At 42.6% G+C, this 22369-nt stretch overlaps 1 protein-coding gene across 6 annotated transcripts in view; it reads right to left on the reverse strand.

Moving 5' to 3' along the window:
* The window catches only part of GLIS3 (GLIS family zinc finger 3), a 230017-nt gene extending 209154 nt beyond the window's left edge, over positions 1 to 20863 (reverse strand). For 2 of the 6 annotated variants that reach the window (XM_077344926.1, XM_077344922.1), the window contains exons 1-2: positions 20709 to 20841; positions 1918 to 2398 (exon numbers count right to left, since the gene is read on the reverse strand). In XM_077344926.1, the coding sequence (XP_077201041.1) occupies positions 1918 to 2302 (385 nt within the window). In that variant the 5' untranslated portion in view covers positions 2303 to 2398; positions 20709 to 20841. The other 4 variants (XM_077344923.1, XM_077344924.1, XM_077344928.1 and 1 more) reach the window with 4 other exon arrangements.
* Between the last annotated feature and the right edge of the window lie 1506 nt (positions 20864 to 22369).

The following is a 22369-nucleotide window of genomic DNA, read 5'->3' on the forward strand; positions in this document are numbered from 1 at the left end:
AAATCCACCCTGCAATGTAGCCATTTCCTTCAGGGAAATTGGTCTCTGTGGTTCAGAGATCAGTTATAATTTGGAGAGATTTCTGGGCCCCACCTCGAGGTTGGCATTTCTGGATGATGCCAAGAATATTTTAACAGGATATATACAAACTGAGAGTATATTAATGATATAATGGCTGTAGCAGTCCTATGGACCAAAGACTTCAGAACATTTTAATGGAACAGTAGCTACATACAATTAAATGTGAAGGAAACCACACTGAATGTATAAGTAGGCATTTGTGGTTGTGCCACAATAATCATTAGCCAATACAGAGAAACATTCATTCCAGACTCTGAACTTTGTCTAGCTCCTCTGAAAATTCATGCCATAACCTTTTATGCTCAACTCTTGTAATCATTCTTTGAAATGTCAACTCTAAGAACAGAAAATACACATGCTGAGAGAGTCTCAATACCAAAGTAAAAACTAGATCCACTTAGGGGGGGGGCATGGTACTTTGTGCAAGAAACATGGCTCTGACTGCTTGTGTACTCCTTCTTATATCCCCCCCCAAAAAAAAACTGGCAAACTGATCCTGTAACTGCAAGGTAGAAGCATTACCTGTATTTGAAAGAGTAGAGAAGGGACACTGAAATAAAATCTGTCCCACTACCATACATCTTCATAATCAGAGAGTATAACACAGCTACTGATGTAGCACATACTCCTTGGGCATTTCTAGGATCTGCCTAAATATCACACCTCATTGTCAACAATCCTTCTGTCAACATAATTCTTTCACTGTGCTCCTATTCTCAGTCAAGTTTTATATTAGTAGAATAGGACTGGTCTCAAGATGCTTGCAGGGATAGCCACTGTATTGTTATGCAAATATAACATGAACCTGAATTGTGTTATGCAAAACATTTACACCGTCAGTCTACATGTATAGTGCAGGACTTTAAAAAGGCAGAGAAAGGGCCATGATTCGGTAAGAGTAGGACCAGGGATCATGAATGTACTACTTAACCCCCTATTCTTCATTACCCTTTCTGCCATTGTAGTGGTACACATAGAAAATAAGTAAAAATATATTAAGTGAGCACAATGGCCAGGCTATTAACAATAAGACCTATCAATAGGGACTCTTCATAATGATCATATAATACATTATCTACATAAGTTTCTAGTTTATTTCTGGATACAATTTGGTTTGCTGGTTTTGACCTACAAAACCCTAAACGCCCTAGGTACACATGGGAAACCATCTTGTTTTGTTTGAGTTTGCCTGTTCTCTCATATCATCGAGGACTTTCTCTGGATATCACACTTCCAAGATAGACAATGGTCAGAGGTATGACTTTCCTTGCAGTGGCACTGCTTTTTCTGAACACTCTTCCAGAGAAGTCAGCCACATCCTTATAGAAAGGTCTGGCAAAGGTCTGCTATTCTCCCATGTTCTTTGTTTGAAAATCTGCTTTCCTTCAGTTTTGCCACTATTTTTCCTATTGTGGTGATGCATTTAAGACTACCATGTTTCCAATTTGTGCCTGTTACTTTTTGGTACATTTGACAAGTTCCATTTTGCTTTGAAGGAGCAAAGTATATATATTTTAAAAAATAGACAGGCTGGAGGTTAAGACAACAATTATGTCCAAGAGTGGTGAAAGGGAACAAAAGAACAAACACAGCTCTTGCGTAGACATCAAAGGAGTAAGGAAAACAGATTTCCACAGAAAACAAAAACATTATCAGGACTAGAATATACAGAAAAATTCTTTAAAATGGGATATGTGTAGCTCAGTGTGTGCATGTGACAAATTTTTGTACTGTTTAAAGCATTCTCTCAGTGCAAAATGGTAGGCTAGCAAAATAATTTCAATAATATTACTATGGTGAGTAAGGAAACAAAATTAGCTGTTAAAGGAGTCCTACCTTTCACTGTGCTTATAGGGAAACTGTTTCCAAATTCCTGCAGTTTTGGCTTCAGAGATTGTGGAGCTGGTAGCCCTGGAGCTTGTGGGGTGTGGAATACAGGCTTCCAATTTGTAACCATTTGTCTCCTGGGACTTAAAGCTGGGAAGTGAATATTGCTATCAGTAACATTGCTCTGAGGAGCTACACCTCCTCCAAGAGATGTCTTTAAATGTAAGCTAGTAGATAGGCTTCCAATAGCTGGACTTGGTGTGTTACTGTTAGATGATGAGCTCGGAATTCCTGCATAAACTCTAATAGGTGGGATCTGCTGTCCATTGATCATCCCAGGACTCTGAGAAGTGCTTTTTGTCCGATGGCTCATATTGCATGATCTCGCATTCATTGTCAAATGGTTCTGCTCTCAAAAACATGCAGTACAAATCCCCAGGTGGCAAAGACATCAGTCCACAGTCAGTGAGTTATCCATAGTGCATTAAACCTGTTAAAAGGGGAAAGAAGGAGGCGCAATAAAATAACTTCCACTGTTATAAAATACAAGAGGTCAAAGCAATGCTTCATGTTTAAGCGCACAGGGGGAAGCTATTGATTGTTTGAGCATCAAAGTAGAAGCAATCACAGGGTAAAAGCTCTGGGGATAGGGATAAATGATTACTGAGAACGATAATGAAGGGAAATCGTGCCCCATCAAAAGCATAAGTTAATGGTGAGGTCAACGGCTTTTATACTAGCTAACTAGCCATGAAATGGATTGAACACTGAGCAAGTGAAAGAAGTCAGGCCAGAGTAAAAAGCCAGCTATTGACTAGAAGAGCATCACTGTCCTATTCGTTTATTTCTACCTACCATTAATATGCAGAGAGAAATAGAAAGGTATGCACAGCTATTAAGCAATAGAATTTAAAATAATAGGCAGTTTACTTTCTAAGGACCAAGGGCACAATAAAACAGCATACTTCAGTCTACCAGCAAGGGAAAACTGTAAGGAAATGATGCAAGGAATATTAACCAACACACATTGTAACAATTTCAGCATGCATCTATGGCCTAACATTTATATTTGTTACTTTTACAATATGTAAATCAAAAAGCATTGTTTGAACAGAAGTTTTTATTATTATATAATATCCTGCCCTTCCCTGTAAGGAACTCAGAACAAGCATATTGTATCTTCTTATTTTCTTCTCATAACAAATCTGTGAGGTAGGTTAAGCTTCATGGGTCAATGTGGATTTGAAGTCCCACCATCCATCTAATTCTATTTCCCCGCTGTTGATCACCTGTCCTGTAGGACAAAATGGCATAAAAATGGGGCAGCATTCCATTGTGCTGATGTCATTCCCCATGTACCTGGAAATGATGTCAACAAGTTACTTGGGGATACTCTATTATTTGTGCAAAACTCTTATGGTAAACAAGCATTTTGCTCAAATACCTAAGAGCAAATACCTACCCCCAGCTCTGACCCAGCAGATGAAAGCCAGCTGCCTGTTTCCAGCCTTCCAAGATCACCTGCACTATTAGAGAGGTGAAGATACAGGTTTAGAGCAGAGCTGCAGGCTAAACTTATGGCATGATGTCAGCTACCTGCTGAGAGTGATGATGAGTTGTTGCAGCATTGTCAGCTGCTGGCAATGAACTATAAAACCTCCCAAGGAACACTGTAGAGCAGGGGTAGTCAACCTGTGGTCCTCCAGATGTCAATGGACTACAATTCCCATGAGCCACTGCCAGCAAACACTGGCAGGGGCTCATGGGAATTGTAGTCCATAGACATCTGGAGGACCACAGGTTGACTACCCCTGCTGTAGAGTGTGGTTGCAATGTAAGTTATAGGCTGGTAATGTCTTGCTTGGATCTTAAAGCTTTGACTTCTTGGGATGAACTACTGCACTTGCCTGGTCTCTGGAATCCTGAACCTTAGACTGAAATGGCTTTGTATTTTGTTTCTTGCTTTGGTTATTTAAAAGAATTGTGGAAGTCACCGCAATCCAATACCAGCACCTGGCCAGACTATTTATTACACATGGTTTGATAGACTCTGATGGGCCATAATTAATGGAATAGCCTGCATTCAGATTTTCAGACTAGCTATAATTAATTAAACAATGATTTGACTTTGCTTGTTGTTTTCTGCCAGTGGGTGACTTTTTTATTAGTTTGGTGTTTCTTCTACTATTAGTTCTTTTCCATATTTTTGTTATGTTTGTTTTATTTAATTGCTTTAGTTTTTAAAAATTGTATTTCAAATGCTAAATGTTTTAACATTTGCCATGTGGGGGACCTTAAACTGAGTGGAAAGGCAGCATAGTAATTTTTTAATTAATAAAAATAATGGTTTCATATAATGTCTGGACTGAAACCAGTTCCTTTCACATTTACCACAAAAAGGGTCTTGGGCCTCCATCTTAAATTATTATATTCATGTGGGGATGATTTCAGGGTAATTTTGAATGCACCGGAATCTAGTTTTTAAGTCAGCTGAAGGCATGCCATACTAGAAGATAAATGTAGAGTTTCATTTCTTTTTTCCTTAATTCATGTATGTTCTACGTGAAACATATTATTTCTTCTTTTGCTCTGCCATGGTTCCTCTATATATAAGGCATCTGTGGGAGGAGCGTATCCCGGGCGTCTGTGAGGGAATATGGGCCAATCAGCCCTAATTGATTGGGCCAGCCCTAATGCCTGCTTCCCTCACAGTGTGCCTATTATGGGGAGAGGAAGGGAAAGCAATTTTAAACTGCTGAGAGACACCTGAGCCCTGCTGGGTGTCTGTGGGCCATTCCCAGGTCTAACAAAGCTTTCAGCCCCACTTCCCTGACAGGATTACTGTTATGAGGATAGGAAGGAAGAAGAAGGCAAGGCAATTTTAAACTCCTTAGAGACATCTGCGGCCTGCTGGGTGACTGTGGACCATTCTCAGTTCTCACAGAGCTCTCAACCCCACTTCCCTGACAGGGTGACTGTTATTGAGAGAGGAAGGGAAGGTGATTTTAAACTGCTTAATGCTGCACAGAGCTCTCAGCCCAACTGAGGCCTGCTGGGTGACTGGGTGCTCTGTGGGCCCAGTTCTTTCAGAGCTCTCAGCCCCACTTCCCTGACAGGGTGACTGTTATGGGGAGATGAAGGGAAGGCAATTTTAACCTGCTTAGAGACACCTGAGGCCTGCAGGGTGTCCGTGGACCATTCCCAGTTCTCACAAAGCTGTCAGCCCCACTTCCCTGACAGGGTATCTGTTATGGGAAGAGGAAGGGAAGACGATTTTGAACTCTTTAGAGACATCTGAGGCATGTTGGGTGACTGTGAGTCATTGCCAGTTCTCTCAGAGCTCTCAGCCCCACTTTCCTGACAGGGTGTCTGTTATGGGGAGAAGAAGGGAGAGGAAGGGAAGGTGATTTTAAACTGCTTAGAGACAACTGAGGCCTGCTGGGTGCTTGAAAGCTCTTGAAAGCTCATCTGTAACTAGTATGCCACTATTCCCAAAGGTCAGTCCTCTCCCACACTCAACGAACATTCCAAACCACAGGTTCTTGACACCCATCTCTCCACACCCAAGCCCTCATTTGTCACCAAGCCACCACAACCCCCCCCCCAACAACACATATATTCAACCTCATTCCCTTTCATACTGGACAACCCCTCCCCTTACTCTTGCCAATGCCAACCTCTCTATCTTAATCATTTGCTTCCTTTTTACCTCCCTCTCTTTCCTATTTCCCCCCTCCCCCTGCTAGCACCCGTTGTATCTGCTAAAAAGGTAAAGGTATCCCCTGTGCAAGCACCGAGTCATGTCTGACCCTTGGGGTGACGCCCTCCAGTATTTTCATGGCAGACTCAATACAGGGTGGCCTTGCCAGTGCCTTCCCCAGTCATTACTGTTTTACCCCCCAGCAAGCTGGGTACTCATTTTACCGACCTCGGAAGGATGGAAGGCTGAGTCAACCTTAAGACGGCTGCTGGGATCAAACTCCCAACCTCATGGACATCGTTTCAGATAGCATTTCTGCTGCTTACCACTCTGCACCACAAGAGGCTCGTTGTGCTACAACGGGCTTTAATTCTAGTTAGTTATAACATTTCAACACCTTGGCCAGGTAGTTGGAGAACATTATTTATTCATTCATTGAATTTATATCAGACAAAAAAACCTGCAAAAAAACTGCCATATAAAATGACAAAACTCAAGCAGCTAGATGACTAAAATCTATTCCTCTACCCACAGCCAATCCATGAGGGAGATAACGCAGGAAGGGGGGCTATTTCATGATCATTATTTGCTAGTGCACAGGGAACTTTCCAACTGGGAAAAACTTACACTTGAAAATGGGGGAAATATGAACAAGCTGAAGATCTGTGGTGTTCCTGGTAATAATCTGAAGTGGTTTCCAATGAAGATGCAAAAACCATACAACAAGAGCCAACTTGGTGTGGTGGTTAAGAGCAGGAACTATTAATCTGGTGAGCCAGGTTTGATTCCCTGCTCTTCCACATGCAACCAGCTGGGTGACCTTGGGCTTGTCATAGCCCTGTTAGAAGATGTTCCATCTTAGCTCCTATGCTATTAAATATCTATTTGAAGACACTGGGAGAGGTCATCAAGAGTCGTGCACTGCAATGTCACCAATATGTGGATGATATCCAATTCTTCTTCCACACATAATTCCAAGGATGATTTTAATGTTCTCAACTGGTGCTTGGAGTCTAATGAGCTGAATGAGGGTGAACAAGCTGAAATCTAATTCTCATAATACGGGTTTCTCTGGGTCTGTCTTTAGAAAGGTAGATTATGAACCTCTCCTTTCTTGGATGGGGTTACATTCCCTTGGAAAAGCCAGGTTCACAGCTCAAGAGTGGTACATGACACAGCATTCATCTTAGAAAACCAGGTAAATTCTATATTGTTCAGTGAAGCCTACTCTCCAGAAAATGTTTTCAAGATTGCAACCTAAAAGATGACCAAGATCACTTCATAAGATAAATGTCAGCGATAGCTGCCATTAGATCAGAAAGGGAGGGAAGGGAAGACATTGCTAGCAGAGGGTGGCTGGCCCATGAGAAGGAAGGGCAATTTGCAGGTAGGAGACCCAGCAGCCCAAGCAGAGCCTGGGGAAACCTGTGGAGGAGGGGCTAAGACAGGTGCTTAAAGGCTGTTAAAGAGAGAGGCTTTTAAAGACTTAGAGGGAAATGGCAGGCTGGAGGTGGCAGAGGGATGACAGCACAGTGACTGGGAGGCCAGTCACTGAAGGGGCTTTGGACACATTGGTGGTAGACCAGGAAACTACCATCCCAGGTCCTCCATTATAAGGCTTGCCTTGCGATAGCAAGGAGGAAGGAGTCCTGGTCTTGAACACAAAGCTAGAGGGCAGACAAAGGCCAGAGAGAGAAGAAATATGAATGACAGAATACCCACTGGTTTTCCATTGATGAGGCAGGAACACAGGCACACTGGAAAAGGAGAATTTGGAAAGTAACCCCACCCCAGTTTCTGGTCCCAACCAAATAGTCTAAAAATAAGAACAGGTAAAAGCCAGGAAAAAAAACTAGGATTGCCAAATCTGGGTTGGGATATTCTTGGAAATTTGGTGATGGAGGAGGCTGGGGAGGGCAGGCTTTGGAGAGGAGAAAGAACTCAGCAGGGTATAATGCTATAATGTCCAACCTCTGAAACTGCCATTGCCTCTAGGGGCAATGTCTGTCATCTGAAGGTCAGTTTTAATTCCAGATCTCCAGGCCCCACGTGGAGGTCGGCAAACCTACACAAGCAAGCAGACATGTACCTTCACATGCACACTTTCCCTCTTTCTTCTTTAACATACATGATATCCATTTTTATTTATAATCTATCGCTGTTAAATAATAAATGACCTAATCCTAGTTGAGTTAAAGGCAGTAGCAGAAGTCCTGTTGACATCTCTGAGAAGTCACAGGCTCCAGCTCAATTTATTTCATTCAAAAAATAAATGCTAAATTGTTAGTTTTCATTGTTCAAGTCGTAGATTGCAAGACCATTTATTGATTAAAGGGAATATCGTTTATTTTCATGCCCAGCTGCAACATAAATCACATTTTGCAATTCAAGCAGGGACAGATGGGGCTGAATGTTCTTAGATTCCCAGGGTTTGTTTTAGTAAAGCAGAATGTACCTGGCCGTAACACAGGTGACTGGCTCTCTAGAAAAAGAACATGAAAACAAAGAGGAATCATTCTGTTGGCAAAACGGAGTATACTGCAGCATTATAAATCAGCAGCAAATTGAAATCATTCTTGTCTGCAGTTATAAAGTACATTAGAAAAGTGCAAACATAATAAATAGGAGATTACACACTGCACATTCATTAGTTTTGCACAGAAACAATGTGCCTTGATTACTTGACAGAGGTACATTTATGTGCAACACAACACGCAAAGGGATCAGGTGTATGTCAATACATTATTGTTCTAAATAGTGTGTTTTCTTGTTGTTTTTTTAAATGTGTGTAAGAGTGATAAGCAATATGTTCGTGATAAGCTTTGCAGATGGATAGATAGAGAAGCGGCTGGTTCTCAGTGAGTGGTTCACTGGCAGGAACCACTCACAGCCACTCAATGACAGAAGAGGAGAGAGGCCATCCTCACCAGAATTTGGACAGTCTTCAATGTATGAGCGTGTGATTCCTGACAAGCAAGCAGTTCCCAGCATGGGCTGCTGATATCATGGCCACCATGCAACAGTGACCTCAAATGGTGAGGTCTCATCCACCCAAGTTTCCCAATGTTTAATACTAAATGCATTTTCCTTTTCCTCTCATCTGTGGCTTAACTCGCTGTTGCAGACTTTGCCATATTATTCATGGGATAGATTTAATGTACATTTAACTTTCTTGAGAAAGAGGGAAACAAGACAATAAATTCCATCTAATCATCAAGAAGTTCCAGACAGAGTGGTTTCTCATTGGCTGATTCTGTGAAAGCTTAAGGGGGTGGCAGGTTACAGTGGATGAGTGTCATGCATAGCACAGGGGGTTGAACTAGATGACCCATGAGGTCCCTTCCAACTTTATTATTCTGTGATTCTGTGATTCTAAATTATTATTATTATTGCCTGTTATATTTAGACTTCTGTTAGTCACAGAAGCTTTTCTTTAGTGAAAAATTATTTTTCATTTGCATGGCATTTTTAGTATTCAAACAACTTAATAGTAATTTTCTTAATTAGGCATACAATAATACTGTAAATGCAGAGTTAATAAATATATTTGTTGTATTTATTAATTGTTATGTATAATAATTTACTATCTACAGATGTGTTGCATTTGAGACATTCTCTACAAGGAAGTTTTTCTGCATAGTTTCCACTGATTTTATGGGGATAGCATAGATTCTCTTGCAGTTTCCACTCATTTCAGCGAGGATAAATTGTGGCAGTTTATGATGGATTGCATCCTTAGACACTTGATATAACAAATTTCAAAACATAAGTTAAGTCAGCTCCAAACAATAAATAAATACATTAGCACTGTTAGGATGAAACTACACAGTATCCAGGTACTTAAAGCATCATATAAGTCAGTGGTCCCCAACCTTTTTGAGGCTGGGGACCAGCAGGGCAACTGCCCGGCCGCGCATGCCCAGCCACACATGCGCCATGCACGGCCGAAATTGCGCATGCGCTGCACTTTCGCGCATGCGAGCCGCGAGTTGGGGACCATTGATATAAGTGATTATATTGTTTTGGAACTGAGTAAAGAAAAGCCTCAGTCTTTTGCAACACCTATTTGATAAGCTGCTGAAATCTCTTCTAGGAAAAATACAGTGATGGAGAAATTTATGTGAGATGGGAATTTAGAAAATAAAAACATTTAGAATAAAGAAGTACATAGACAACATTTTACAAGAGTTTATTTATAGTTCTGACCTTCAAATTAATCATTCCATATTTGAGATATTAACCTAATTAGTCTCTATAGCATAAAATAAATTCCATAAAATTAATTCCATAAAATTGTCATATTAAGTATATTAAGAAAGATGACATCCAGTCTAAAAAACAACACAATTAGATTCACAAAGCCATAGAATTGGAAGGCGCCATCTAGTCCAACCCCCTGCTCAACACAGGATCAGCCTAAAACATCCATGATAAGTTTCTATCCAGCCGCTGCTTAAAGATCATCATTAAGAAGGACCTCATCACCTCCTGCTGCAGCCTACTCTACTGCTAAACTATTCTGAATGTGAAAAAAAATTCTGATATCTAGCCAGTACCATTCTACACATAGTTTACAGTAGGGCCTATCATCTGCTACCAACAGGAACCACTTCCTGCCCTCCTCCAAGTGACAACCTTTCAAATACTTAAAGTGAACAATCATGCACTTTCTCAACCTCCTTTTCTAAAACTGAACATTCTCAAGTCCCTCAGCTTTTCCTCATATAGCTGGTTTCTGAGGCAGAAACATTCTTGTCACTCTCCTCTGTACCCTCTCAATTTTGTTCACATGCTTTTTGAAGTGAGGCCTCTAGAACTGCACACAGTACTCCAGGTGTGGTCTGACCAATGCAATATACAGTGGGACTATGACATCTTGCTCATATTTAGTTTGAAGTCTACAAGTACCCAAAGATCTCATTCACCCACACTGCTATTGGTAGAAAAAAATAAGGCAAGAAGATTTTATTTAAAAAGAAAAAGTCTTGTCCAATATGAGAATAGGAAAGAGCAAAGATGATGTAAGCTGACAATAAATCAGGCAAAAGTAGAGCATTTGAGAAGCTTATTGTCAAGAGTATATCTGAGGGTTGTTAAACATAATTGTTGTGAAATGTTAATTCAACAAAAATATGTCACTTGCCTGTCAAATCACCCTCTGTACTAGAGGACTGGAAAGTGGCAAACAATCTCAGTGGCAAACAATGTCAGGGAGTCAGGAGGATTCAAGAAATCAGGAAAATGCTGTCTTTTTAGGTAACATGATGGAAAGATTGAATGATTAAGGATGTGGAAGAACAAGCTCTGCCAAAAAACTGTGAACATGACATTGGTAAAGAGAGTCCTACATCAATATCATTTTTGAGTTCTTTGAAAGTGTTCATTAAGTATGTAGATAAGTGTGATCTGGTGGGAATATCTAGGCTTCCAAAAAGCTTTGACAAATACCTTGCTGGTTACTGAACCATTAAATAATAGATTTCTTGGGTATTAGTAACTGCAAACTCCAGAGATCTGTATTATAACTGGCACTATTGAATTATAACTGACACTATTATAACTGACTCATAAATATTAATTTGGGTGTTTTCACTGCAAAGTCACTGTTTCCTGCAGAAGAATCACATTTTTGCTTATCTAAGAAGTTCTTGCCATGTGAAGTAATGAGGGGCTGTGGGTCAGTGGTAGAGCATCTTCTTGCAGAAAGTCTCAGGTCCAGTCCCTGGTATCTCCAGTAAAAAGGACTGGCCAGTAGGTGATGTGAAAGGCCTCATCCTGAGACTCTGGGGAGCTGCTGCCCATCTGAATAGACAATACTGACCTCAATGAGCCCATTGTCTGACTCATATAAGGCAGATGAAGCTGTTCATGTGTACAAGAGACATGTACTAGCTCCCTTATAGTCCACAGCCAAACCTGAATGTGCTATTTGCCTATAGACAGATCCTAGTGTAAATGAGACATTTTCTTCCAAAGAACTGAGATTCTATATTGTGGTTTCATTTTATTTTAGAGGTCCAGTGCATTGAGAAGAAGCAAATTCCACCTTGCCTCAGCATCCCATAGCAAATTGGGATTTGATGAAAGCTCCCCAAAGCAACAAACCTTTAATCACACTCCATATTTGAAGGAAGTAGAGAGAGCTCTTACACGTTATGAATGAACCAGTTTGTGATGACCAAATGCATATTTAGGCATCAGTGCCTACAGGTAAATAGATATCCCCTTGCTTGTCTAGGGCCAGTGTCTGGCCTATCTCCCACTGAGGCACCTGTGGCAAAGCCAGGGACTCCCCGACACAGTAGAGATAGAGTAGGACTCACTTACTTAAGACTCACTTACTCCTTCATTGGGCTGATCCTGCGTTGAGCAGGGGGTTGGACTAGATGGCCTGTATGGACCCTTCCAACTCTATGATTCTATGATCTCAGGTTGCCACTGTAAAATAGTACAGAACCCCCTGGGCAGGTCCCTAGCCAACTGGTAGTAGCAGCAACTGGATTCAGACCTTGCCATCTCCTTTCTGGACCCCAGATCTTCATGATCTGGATGATGACATCATCTCCCAGCACGAGGACCACAAAGGCAAGGCCAGGAAACAGCATGCCTCAGAGGCCATAAGGCCAACTGGTGAGCATGGAAGCAGCCAAGAGAAGCCCATCTATGATGATCTGGGCAGGGCATAGGAGGGGCTCAGCTGTGCAAGAATATGGGAGGGCCTTGCTGAAGACCTCTCAGGAATGGCCAGTAAATGGGGAAGAGCCAGCAAAGATGGAGTAGGAATGTGGTCAGTGATGATAATGACTGAGGCCATAGGGCCAAGGGCTGAGTCAGATTGACTGGGCAAAAAGGAATCATAAATGGCAGCTTTATTATAGCTCAAACACATACATGCACATCTTTAAACCGCTCCTGCAGAGCGGATTAGATAAAAGGGTAAGGGCTGTTGGGGAGGAGTTTGGGCAGGCCCTGTCCGGGATAAAAACTCCGAGTGTCCGCACAGCTCCCCATTGGTTGCTTCGCCCGGCCTGGCCAGGCCAGGCCGGGAACTTGCCAAGCAGACTACACAGGCAGACCGAACGGTAAGTCCTCCAGCCTGCCCTCTCCTCCACCTCGGGAAAGGAGCAGGGACGCTGCGTCACAGACACGGCGTTCCTGCTCCTTTCCCACCCCGCATACCCGCTTCCCCCGCCTTCTCCCGGCCCCAGGACACCAGCCCGCAGCCGGGAGAATGCTTCAGGTCCCACCCAGTCGCCCCTGCATCCCACACCCCCAGGAAGCCTTTGCCCTGCAAGGGCTTCCCTGGGGGGTGGCCTCTAGCGCCTATTTTATTCTATGATAAAATGGGCTTTATTTCTAGTTGGTAAATATTTGACAAATTTAGCAAAAGCAGCATGATATCCACCATGACACAGCATATATATCAGTTTTTACCACAAAGATTAAATTCTGGTCATAGAGTTCCTAACGATTCCTAGTGCTACCCAGAAGTGATAAAGGATAGCTTGAGGAATTGCCACAAACTCTGTGATAAGATTACGATCATCAGTCATAACTTCCTGTAAGTAGAAAAGGCCTTATTTTCCATTGTCATTTTTCTCCTGAGACACTGCCACCCCATAACCCTCCTGCTGGTTGTCAGACTGCCTGGCAGCCCTAATCGCAATTCAATATATCATGACTTTACATCTGCTTTAGTTTGTATGCAGACATTTCTGCCAACTTTGGAGCATTTACTCACAGATAAAATTAACGTTCCTTTAGGTGCTTTCCCTCCTATCATAACATAATGACTCAGAGAGGGACTGGAGTCTCAAGCTACATGGCCAACTATTGCTCAGCAAAATCCTGATTCAGAAATCCCCTCCTTCTCCACGGACTCCTCGTATATCATCCCCATTACTCATTATGAGTCCTTGTCTTCTAACCCAATGTAGTGCTACTCATCTAATTTAAATTCTAATGACCCATAGCTATGGATTGCATGTAACATCTACATTACTGTAGTGATATATAAATGCCAAGTACTAGTTCTTCAGTCAGAACGTGGGAAATAAAGGCTTTACTTATGTATAGGTAAATAATCTATAGGTTTATTTTATCTATGTTAATTGATTTCGATATGTGCCATTTAAAATTGTTTTATTCCGGCACTGAAGACCAGGAAGAAAAAACAACTGAGTAAATGCTTTAATGTCAACAGTTATATGTGTCGACTCAGTAGTGCCAGCACTGAACAGTATGAGGGATCATAAATTAACCCATCACTGACACGTTCTCAGGACTCATGGACCGATGCAATAAGGACCCATAAGATTCTTTCATGAGCTACCTAAACTGTATATAAGTTTGAGATGTTTCATTGCTTATGTCTGGTGTTTCTCATGGGGAGTTAATAAAGTGCTGATTGTTTTTGAAGAGCTGTGTCTGTGTCTTCCAGACCCACAGACTTAATAGCAATGCAACTTAAACTTTTAATGATGGGAACCACCATTGGTGCAAGCTTGAGTACTAGAGATGTACCATCAAAACATCATTAATCAAAATCCAATCCAAAAAAACCTGTTTTATCTCTCCGCTTGATAAAGCTCATTCACATACCAGTCCACACTTTCCTTTACGAGCATAACATGTAAGAAACTAGTTGTCTATAGAACAGGATCTAGAACAAAGGCACATTCTCATGTATGTCTGAAATTTGGATGAAGGGGTACATTCCCTCAGAATTTCAACCCAACTGAAATCACTATCACTTTAAGTCTGGTTTTAAAGAATCCAATTCAAGTTCTGAACTTTTTTTTGTTGCATATTCATATTCAGAACTAGTTTTCTAAGCCTTGCAGTAAGAAGTCATCTTCTGTTTGCCCATATGTTTTTAATCTCCTGCCAAGAAGGAGAATAGTAATGAAGAAGGAATTTTGCATTTTCTAATGCGAACAGCCATTATAACAGAAACTTGACCTCATCTGTACTAGCTTTTCTGCTGTTATTAGCTACTTGTATAATTATGGATACCAATGGTCAGAAACAAAGGGACTGATACCTTTTTAGAAAAAATATATATAGCAATATGGGATAAGGTAATAAAACTGCCAGCAAACACAGTCTACAGTCTAGTATCATTACTAACGATCATGGACAGCAACAGAAATAACACAATAGCTGAGACATATGGGAGGCCATAAAAATGAGTGAAGTGTAAAACCATTTTTTTCCAGTTAAATTTTTTGGGGGGAAATTTCACTGGAAAAATAATGGTTCTACCCTTCACTCATTTTTATGGCCTCCCATATGTCTCAGCTATTGTGTTATTTCTGTTGCTGTCCATGATCGTTAGTAATGATACTAGACTGTGGACAGTAATGTGTTTGCTGGCAGTTTTATTACCTTATCCAAAAATTTGGGGGATCCTCTTAAAAATAGAGAATTATAAGGGATGGGAAGTTTTTTACAATTGCTGAGATTGCACATGAAACCAATGGACAAGCTAAGCTAGCAAGGGAATGAATAGAAAAACTTGTTTCAATTCATACAAATCTTCCGTTTTCTTAATTGCTGGTTCTGATTAAAGAAACAAACTTGACGGCCTTGGAATGGTCTCCCAAATGGGTGTGAGTACATCCTTTTTTCTGTTCAAAATCTACTGCTCATTAATTTCATTAAGTGCCCACGGGTTCTTGTATTGTGAGAAAGGCTAAAAAGTACTTCTTCCTCCACCTTCTCCATCTCATGTATAATTTTGTAAACCTCTATCATGTCACTCCTCAGATGTTGTTTATCCAAGCTAAAAAGTTCTGTAACCTTTCTTCATAGGGAAGCTATTCCATCCCCCTAATCGTTTTAGTTGCCCTTTTCTGCACCTTTTCCAATGCTATCAACTTTTTTGAGGTAAGGTAAAGGTAAAGGTATCCCCTGTGCAAGCACCGAGTCATGTCTGACCCTTGGGGTGACGCCCTCTAGCGTTTTCATGGCAGACTCAATACGGGGTGGTTTGCCAGTGCTTTCCCCAGTCATTACCGTTTACCCCCCAGCAAGCTGGGTACTCATTTTACCGACCTCGGAAGGATGGAAGGCTGAGTCAACCTTGAGCCGGCTGCTGGGATTGAACTCCCAGCCTCATGGGCAAAGCTTTCAGACGGCTGCCTTACCACTCTGCGCCACAAGAGGCTCATATTTTTTGAGGTACAGTGACCTGAATTCCAAATAAGTCCGCACCATAGTTTTATGCAAAGGCATTATGGCTGATTTGTTTCCAGATTAGTGTAGCACTTAAGAGCAGCAGTCTGTAATCTGGAAAATTGGGTTTGATTCTCTGCTTTTCTACATGCAGCCAGATGGGTGAACTTGGGCTAGTCACAGTCCTATTTAGAGCTGTTCTCAGAGAGGTTCTGTCAGAGCTATCTCAGCTCCAGCTACCTCACAGGGTATCAGCAGTGGGGAGAGGAAGAGAAGGTGATTGTAAGCTGCTTAGAGCCACCTTCAGGTAGTGAAAAGTAGGGTACAAAAAACAGCTCTCCCCAGCATATTATTTGCCTTTTTATTTTAGTCACACACTGAGTGGACATCTTCTTGAGTCATCTCCCATTACTCCAAAATCTCTCTCCTGGTCAGTTACTGCCAGTTCAGATCCCATCAACATATATAATGTTGATATGTTGATGGGATCTGAACTGTTAAAGTTAAAAATCATGTGGCCTAGTACCGAGCCCTGCAGTACCCCACTGCTTACTACCTTCCACTGTGAAAACTGCCCATTTATACTCACTCTTTTTCTTGTTAATTAACCAATTTCTAATCCACAAGAGGACTTGTCCTCTTATTCCATGACTGCTGAGTTTCCATATAAATCTTTGATGAGGAACTTCATCAAACGTTTTCTAGAAGCCTAAGTAAGCCACATCTAATGGGTCACCCGGTCCACATGTTTGTGCACCCCCTCAAAGAACTCCAAGAAGCTAGTGAGACAAGTTCTTCCCTTACATAATCCATGCTGATTCTTCCTCAAGAGCTTTTGTTCATCAATATGCCTACTAATTTTATCTTTAATAACAGATTCCACCAACTTACCCAGTATTGACGTTAGAGTGACTGGCCTGTAATTTCCAGCTTTTCCTCTGGAATCTTTTTTTTTTTTTTTTTTTAAGATGAGGGTTACATGAGCTACTTTCCAGTCCTTGGGAATAGAGGCAGATTTTAATGATAGATTGCACATTTTTGTCAAGAGATCCACAAGTTTACATATGAACTTACTTTTAGAACTCTTGAGTATATACCACCTGGGCCTGGTGATTTATCAGTTTTGAATTTGTCCATCAGGCACAGGACCACCACTCTCAAACTGACTTAGGTCTTTCAGCACCCCTCATGAAATTGGTTCTCGAGTGGGCAAGCACATTCCATCTTCCATAGTGAAGACAGAGGCAAAAAAAACGCATACAGCTTCTCTTCCACTTCCTTGTTTCTGGAGAATGCTAATAAGAGAATGATCTTATTAAATCATTCCTTGTCTTTATAACCCTGACATGTACTTAGCTAGAATACAGGTGCTTCCTGTTCTTTCTGTAATATTGGATATATCGGCAATCATTATTTGAATAACATTCAGATAATATTTACATTTAAGTTTCTTAGGTATACCAAACAGAACAATGTATGTGGTATGTAAAAGTGATAAATACATTTAAATAAAATGGAAATAAATATTGCATATATTCTTTGTTTTTCCAAAATATAATTATTCTTAGAAAAGGTGTAGAGGAAATACCCATCCCAAAATTTCTTGGAATGTTTCTTGTCTAGATATATGAAAAAGTATCAAACTGATTAAGAATATTTTCTTCTGCCTCCAGACTCCGGCAATGAAATTCAAAATATGAATTCAGTATGTCTGGGTAGAAAAATCTTGTTGGAAATCAGTAATTGTATCTCTGCAGTGTGACCAGCTATATTCACATATGTTGCTACTATAATACATAGCAGGAAAGGGAGAGAACTAAAGAAGTATCCTGTTATTTCTTTAAGCTACTATGGTTTCCTTCTGCTATCAGTTTGAATTGGGTGAGAACACTGCAGTCCTTATCCTAATATCACTTATATTCACACATTGGTGGTAGCATAAAAAAATAGGCTGTGGGAAAACTACAACCTGGACGCTAATTGCTTCCCTTCCCCAGTGATTCATTTCTATGAACAGAGGCTTTCATACTATGTGGTGATGACGCAGGAACATATATTCATTGACTTGAAAATACTCCCTCCAGATCAAAAATGTGCCTGTGTGTGTAGTGTGCAGGCTAGCTATGGTACTTAGTAGTAAAGAATAGAACTCTGCACATGGCCATAGACATTTTTTCTGCAATATTTTCTACACTCTGAGAATTCAATAATAAGCCAAAAGACAATAAGTGGAACCTCTTCCTGAAAACTCTATGGATAATTCCAACATCAAATTGGTGATCACTGGAAGTGGTGATACAAACCATAACAATTAAACTGATTCTCCAGTGAGCTGGGTTTGCTTTTCTGAATGATATTGGTGTAAAAAACAGTCCTCTGCCAGGAGTACAGAAACTGGTAGTTTTAAAAGGGAGATATTTCAGCTGATGTTGCTGCCTTGTTAAGTAAAGTTTGAATCTCAATTTTATTCCACTCTAAAGAAGAAAAAAGAAAGGGTGAGGATGTCATGTGCATTTAGAATCAAAATAGACTAGATTAAAATGAACAATTGCAGTGTGGTAGATTTTATCCTATGGACAACTGTCAAGCTGAGTCTACAAGGTGCAGCCCCTTCACACTGGACATGTCTGAAATCCTACAACATATGGATCACTCAGATCAAACTAACATCTCCCCCTTTCCTTTGAACCACCCTCAAAAAGATACAGATATTAAGATATCACCAGTGCATCATGAGAGCCAACTGCAACCTCACTAATAACTACAAAGGTAATTACTGAACCAAACTACCATGGTATTTGGCAAGACAAACATTCCTGGGGTTCTCAGAAACTTTAGAAATGCAGTAAAAATTGTTTCATTGTGTGTGAAGCACTCTGATCCTTTCCACATAGTTCAAGCTGCTACACAGCACATTTTAAGCTGCAGTCCTAAACATACTTGCTTGGAATTTAGTCCTGAGTAGATTGGTACTTCCTTCTCTGTAAACATGCTTTGGATCACGCTGTGGCACATATATATCGTCTGAATCCACATTAAGTGACTTTTTACAGAGTGGAAAATAGTGCTTCACCATTCATAATTCTCTTTGTTGCTACTTCTGCTGGAAACTATGAACCTGCTTCACCTTCTAGACAGTCTGAGATTCAGGGGTTTTGCCCTGGAAACTATATCTCTACCTATAGCTTAATGCTGGGAGTGACTGAGGGCAAAAGAAGAAGGGGACGACAGAGGATGAGGTGGCTGGATGGAGTGACTGATGCAGTCGGTGCAAACTTAAATTGACTCCAGGGAATGGTAGATGACAGGAAGGCCTGGAGGATCATTGTCCATGGGGTTGTGATGGGTCAGTCACAACTTCACAACTTCACACCTAACAACAACAACAACAATAGATGTGCGAAAAGGGACATTTTTTTAAGTGGCACTCTAGACATGCTGAGTCCAGTTCTTGAAATCTGTAGCTCAGGTCCTTGCTCAGGTGAGGAGTTCCCAGAAGAGAAGCTGGATGAGGACAGTCATGTAGATAGTCCTTGCAGAGTTCCCTATGATGTGCTGCCCAGAAGTGGAAAGTTACACTGCAGCCACTTTCCCACCATTTGATTCCCAAAGTTTCCAATAGAAAGTTTTGTCCTAATTAGAAGATGGCCTTCTGAACTGGCTGCAGATAGTTTGATCAGGCCCTGTCTAAAGGGAAGTGCTTTCCCAGCTGCCAGGTTGCTAGTCTTTTTCCTTACTCTGATTAGATGTCTCAGCTGGGACTGTAGTGATGCATCTGCCCCCCAAATGCCCTGCTAATAATCTAGCCCTGACTATGCAGTAGAACACACAAGACAGACCAATGGAGAAGTCCACCTGAGTTATCTTAAAACTTTTGAGTGCAGGTAGCAAGCAGCCCAGAGCTCCCTTCAAAGCAAACGCCAAGGGACCTGTTTTAGAGGCAAGCGGGTCCTATATCTCTCTCAGTTTAATCATCAACAAGATGACAAATCTCCCGAAGGGAATATTTGTCTAGACTTTTTCAGAGACAGTTCTCTCCCCTCCCATTTCCCCAGCAGACTTTCAATAACTTGAGAGAAAAACTGGACAAAGCAGAGAAACCGAGATTAATGTTTTCAAAAGGCAACCTAAGCAAAGGGAGATGAACATAGGTCATAAAAACGTAGGACCTGGGGTGGGGGACGAAGCGGGGAAAAAGAACAAAGTGAGAAAGAAACATTTCGGCGGCCAGAGGGCTGACATTGGGCAAACGGGGCCCTTTTCTTGTCGCAAAAGACGGGACTGGAGAGATTCTAAGGGGGAAACACAAAATGGGGCGACAGATCTTCCCAACATGGTAATCGTATGAAGAAATCTCCACGTTGACGCGGCAGAGAAGGAAGGGTTCGCTCCACTCAAAGAAAGGGAGGGTTGTGCGGTACTTACCGCCAGCATTTCCCCCTTCCCTTCTCCCTTCTGAATTGGGCAAAAGTTTACGCGGGCGCGACAAGCCACCGAGGCTTTCTGTGGTGTCTGAAAAGACTTCACGCGCTTCCTGCTGATGGCTTGTTGTCAACTCACCGCCCCCTTCCCGTCCAACGCCAACCCCGTCGCCTCGGAGGCGCTCCAGCCCTGCGGCCGCATGGCCTCGCAGCGAAAGGGCGAGCTGGGTGCTGCAGACGGATCTACTTACTCGCTCTGATGCCTCGCCTCTCCCGGTCCCTTTCCTGGGCTCGGGAACTGGCAAGCGACGGAGGCGCGCCCACGGTCGCCTGCCCAGTGCCCCCGGGAGGCAGCCGCCGCCGCCGCCGACGCCAGAGCGGGGCGTCCAAATGCCCGGCTTCTGCTGAGCGCAGACGGGCGTCCCTCGTTTGGCGGGGCTGGCTCAGACCCCGCTCTTGCTTGCGTGCCTGCGAGCAAAGTTCCTATGGCAGCATCCACTTACCAGGTAACCAGGTTTCCCACAACAAAGCCCCAGGTGCACAGTCTTTGGCCACGCGCCGTCCGCCGCCCCAACCTCCGCCCTCTTCGCTCGGGCTCGCGGGCTCCTCCAGAATGACAGCGGCGGCTGCCGGTCGGCGAAGAGCACCGGGGTCTCCAACGCGGCCACCGCCGAGGAGAGGATCCTCTCCACTGGACCAGTTTCCCCCGGGGCTGGGAGCGCAGGGAAGTTGTGAGGGCGTGGAAGGGGTGTGTTTGTTCCTCCCCCGAACCCCAGGTTGGTTTTCTAAAGAAAATAGTTTGCTAAAGTTGTCTCTGCTCCTCCTCCTCCTCCTCCTCCTCCTCTTAAAGCATGCTCTCGCTGCCCACAGGTTGGGAAGCAGCGGTCTTTGTGTGGCTGAAAAGATGTCCACCGCTCAAAGCTGGCTGCCTTTGGAGGCGAGGAAAGTTTGTCATCCCCCCTCCCCGTCCAATGCACCCGTTCTGCTTGGAGAAGGCTGGCGTCGGCGGCAGCGGGGCCGACTCCTTCTTGGGGCCCTTTCGGTGCTTGTGCGGACTGTCAGGGGCGGGAGGCGGCCGACAGCAGCCAGCAGCCAGCCGCCGGTCGAGTGGCCGAGCCGGAGCAGGGGAGTGAGCCGGGGGCGGGAAACTCCTTATCCAGCCGCCCTTCCTCGATGCGAAGACCAAATGAGGAGTCTCGCCCCTCACGCCCCTAGCGCCAAATGAGTCACCGGCCCAGCCGGGAAAGCCCGTGACAAGCTGCTGCTGGTGACACTTTCCCGTCTTCCGGAGCCGTTTTCAATTATAGCTGCTGTCCTCTTGGTGCCTGACCAAATTGCCTTCTTTCCTGAAGAACTTTCCTCTTCCCCCTTCTCCTCCACCTCCTCCTCCTTAATATCAATTCGCTTTACTGTTAAAGAGATCTCTCATGGCAAACACTTTAAAACACTCACACCAGCTAGTTCTTCTACATGTTGTCATTCCAACTGAACTTTTAGAGTAGCAAAGGGTCAAATCAAAGAATTCTGTATCAAGGACTTTTCATTGTCTTGGGGGGTTGGGAAGAATCCTGCCCTGGGACTTTTTCTTACCCAGGCCAGACCTTCTGTATGCTTACTCAGTCTTAAGTCCTCTCAGGTTTGATAACGTTTATACCTCAGCAAAACTGCACAAAACCAGAATTTTATTGAAATGCCTTACCTTCCAGTATTGTAAGCTTGATCTCAGATCGGTCTGCCATACATGACAATAAGACCTGCAGATATCTCCAGGATGGTCCCTGAGTGTCAGAAATTGATACTGTTCAAATGCCCATCAGGGCAGAGAAGAGGTGATCTTCTTGCCCAGCAACAGGGAGGGAGCAGATGTATAAAGAGAAAGCACAGTAATTGATGCTGGGATACAGAAAAAAGCAGACAGACAAGGAATTGGCTAAAACACCTTAAGGGTGCAGGCTGTCTCCCTCTCTATGGATTAGATATGGGGTGCTGGGTGTCCCACCCGGCGCTTCCATCTGTATTTTAAATTAATCGTTTGTTTAAATATTTATATCCTTATTTTCTTTCCAAGGGGAACCAAAATGGCTCACAACCACAGGAATACAATATCCATAACAAAACAACAATAAATCTCTGCTGTCATATTTATAAATATAACAAATTCTAC

This window comes from Paroedura picta, chromosome 7 (assembly GCF_049243985.1).
Source record: "Paroedura picta isolate Pp20150507F chromosome 7, Ppicta_v3.0, whole genome shotgun sequence".
Taxonomy (NCBI): domain Eukaryota; kingdom Metazoa; phylum Chordata; class Lepidosauria; order Squamata; family Gekkonidae; genus Paroedura; species Paroedura picta.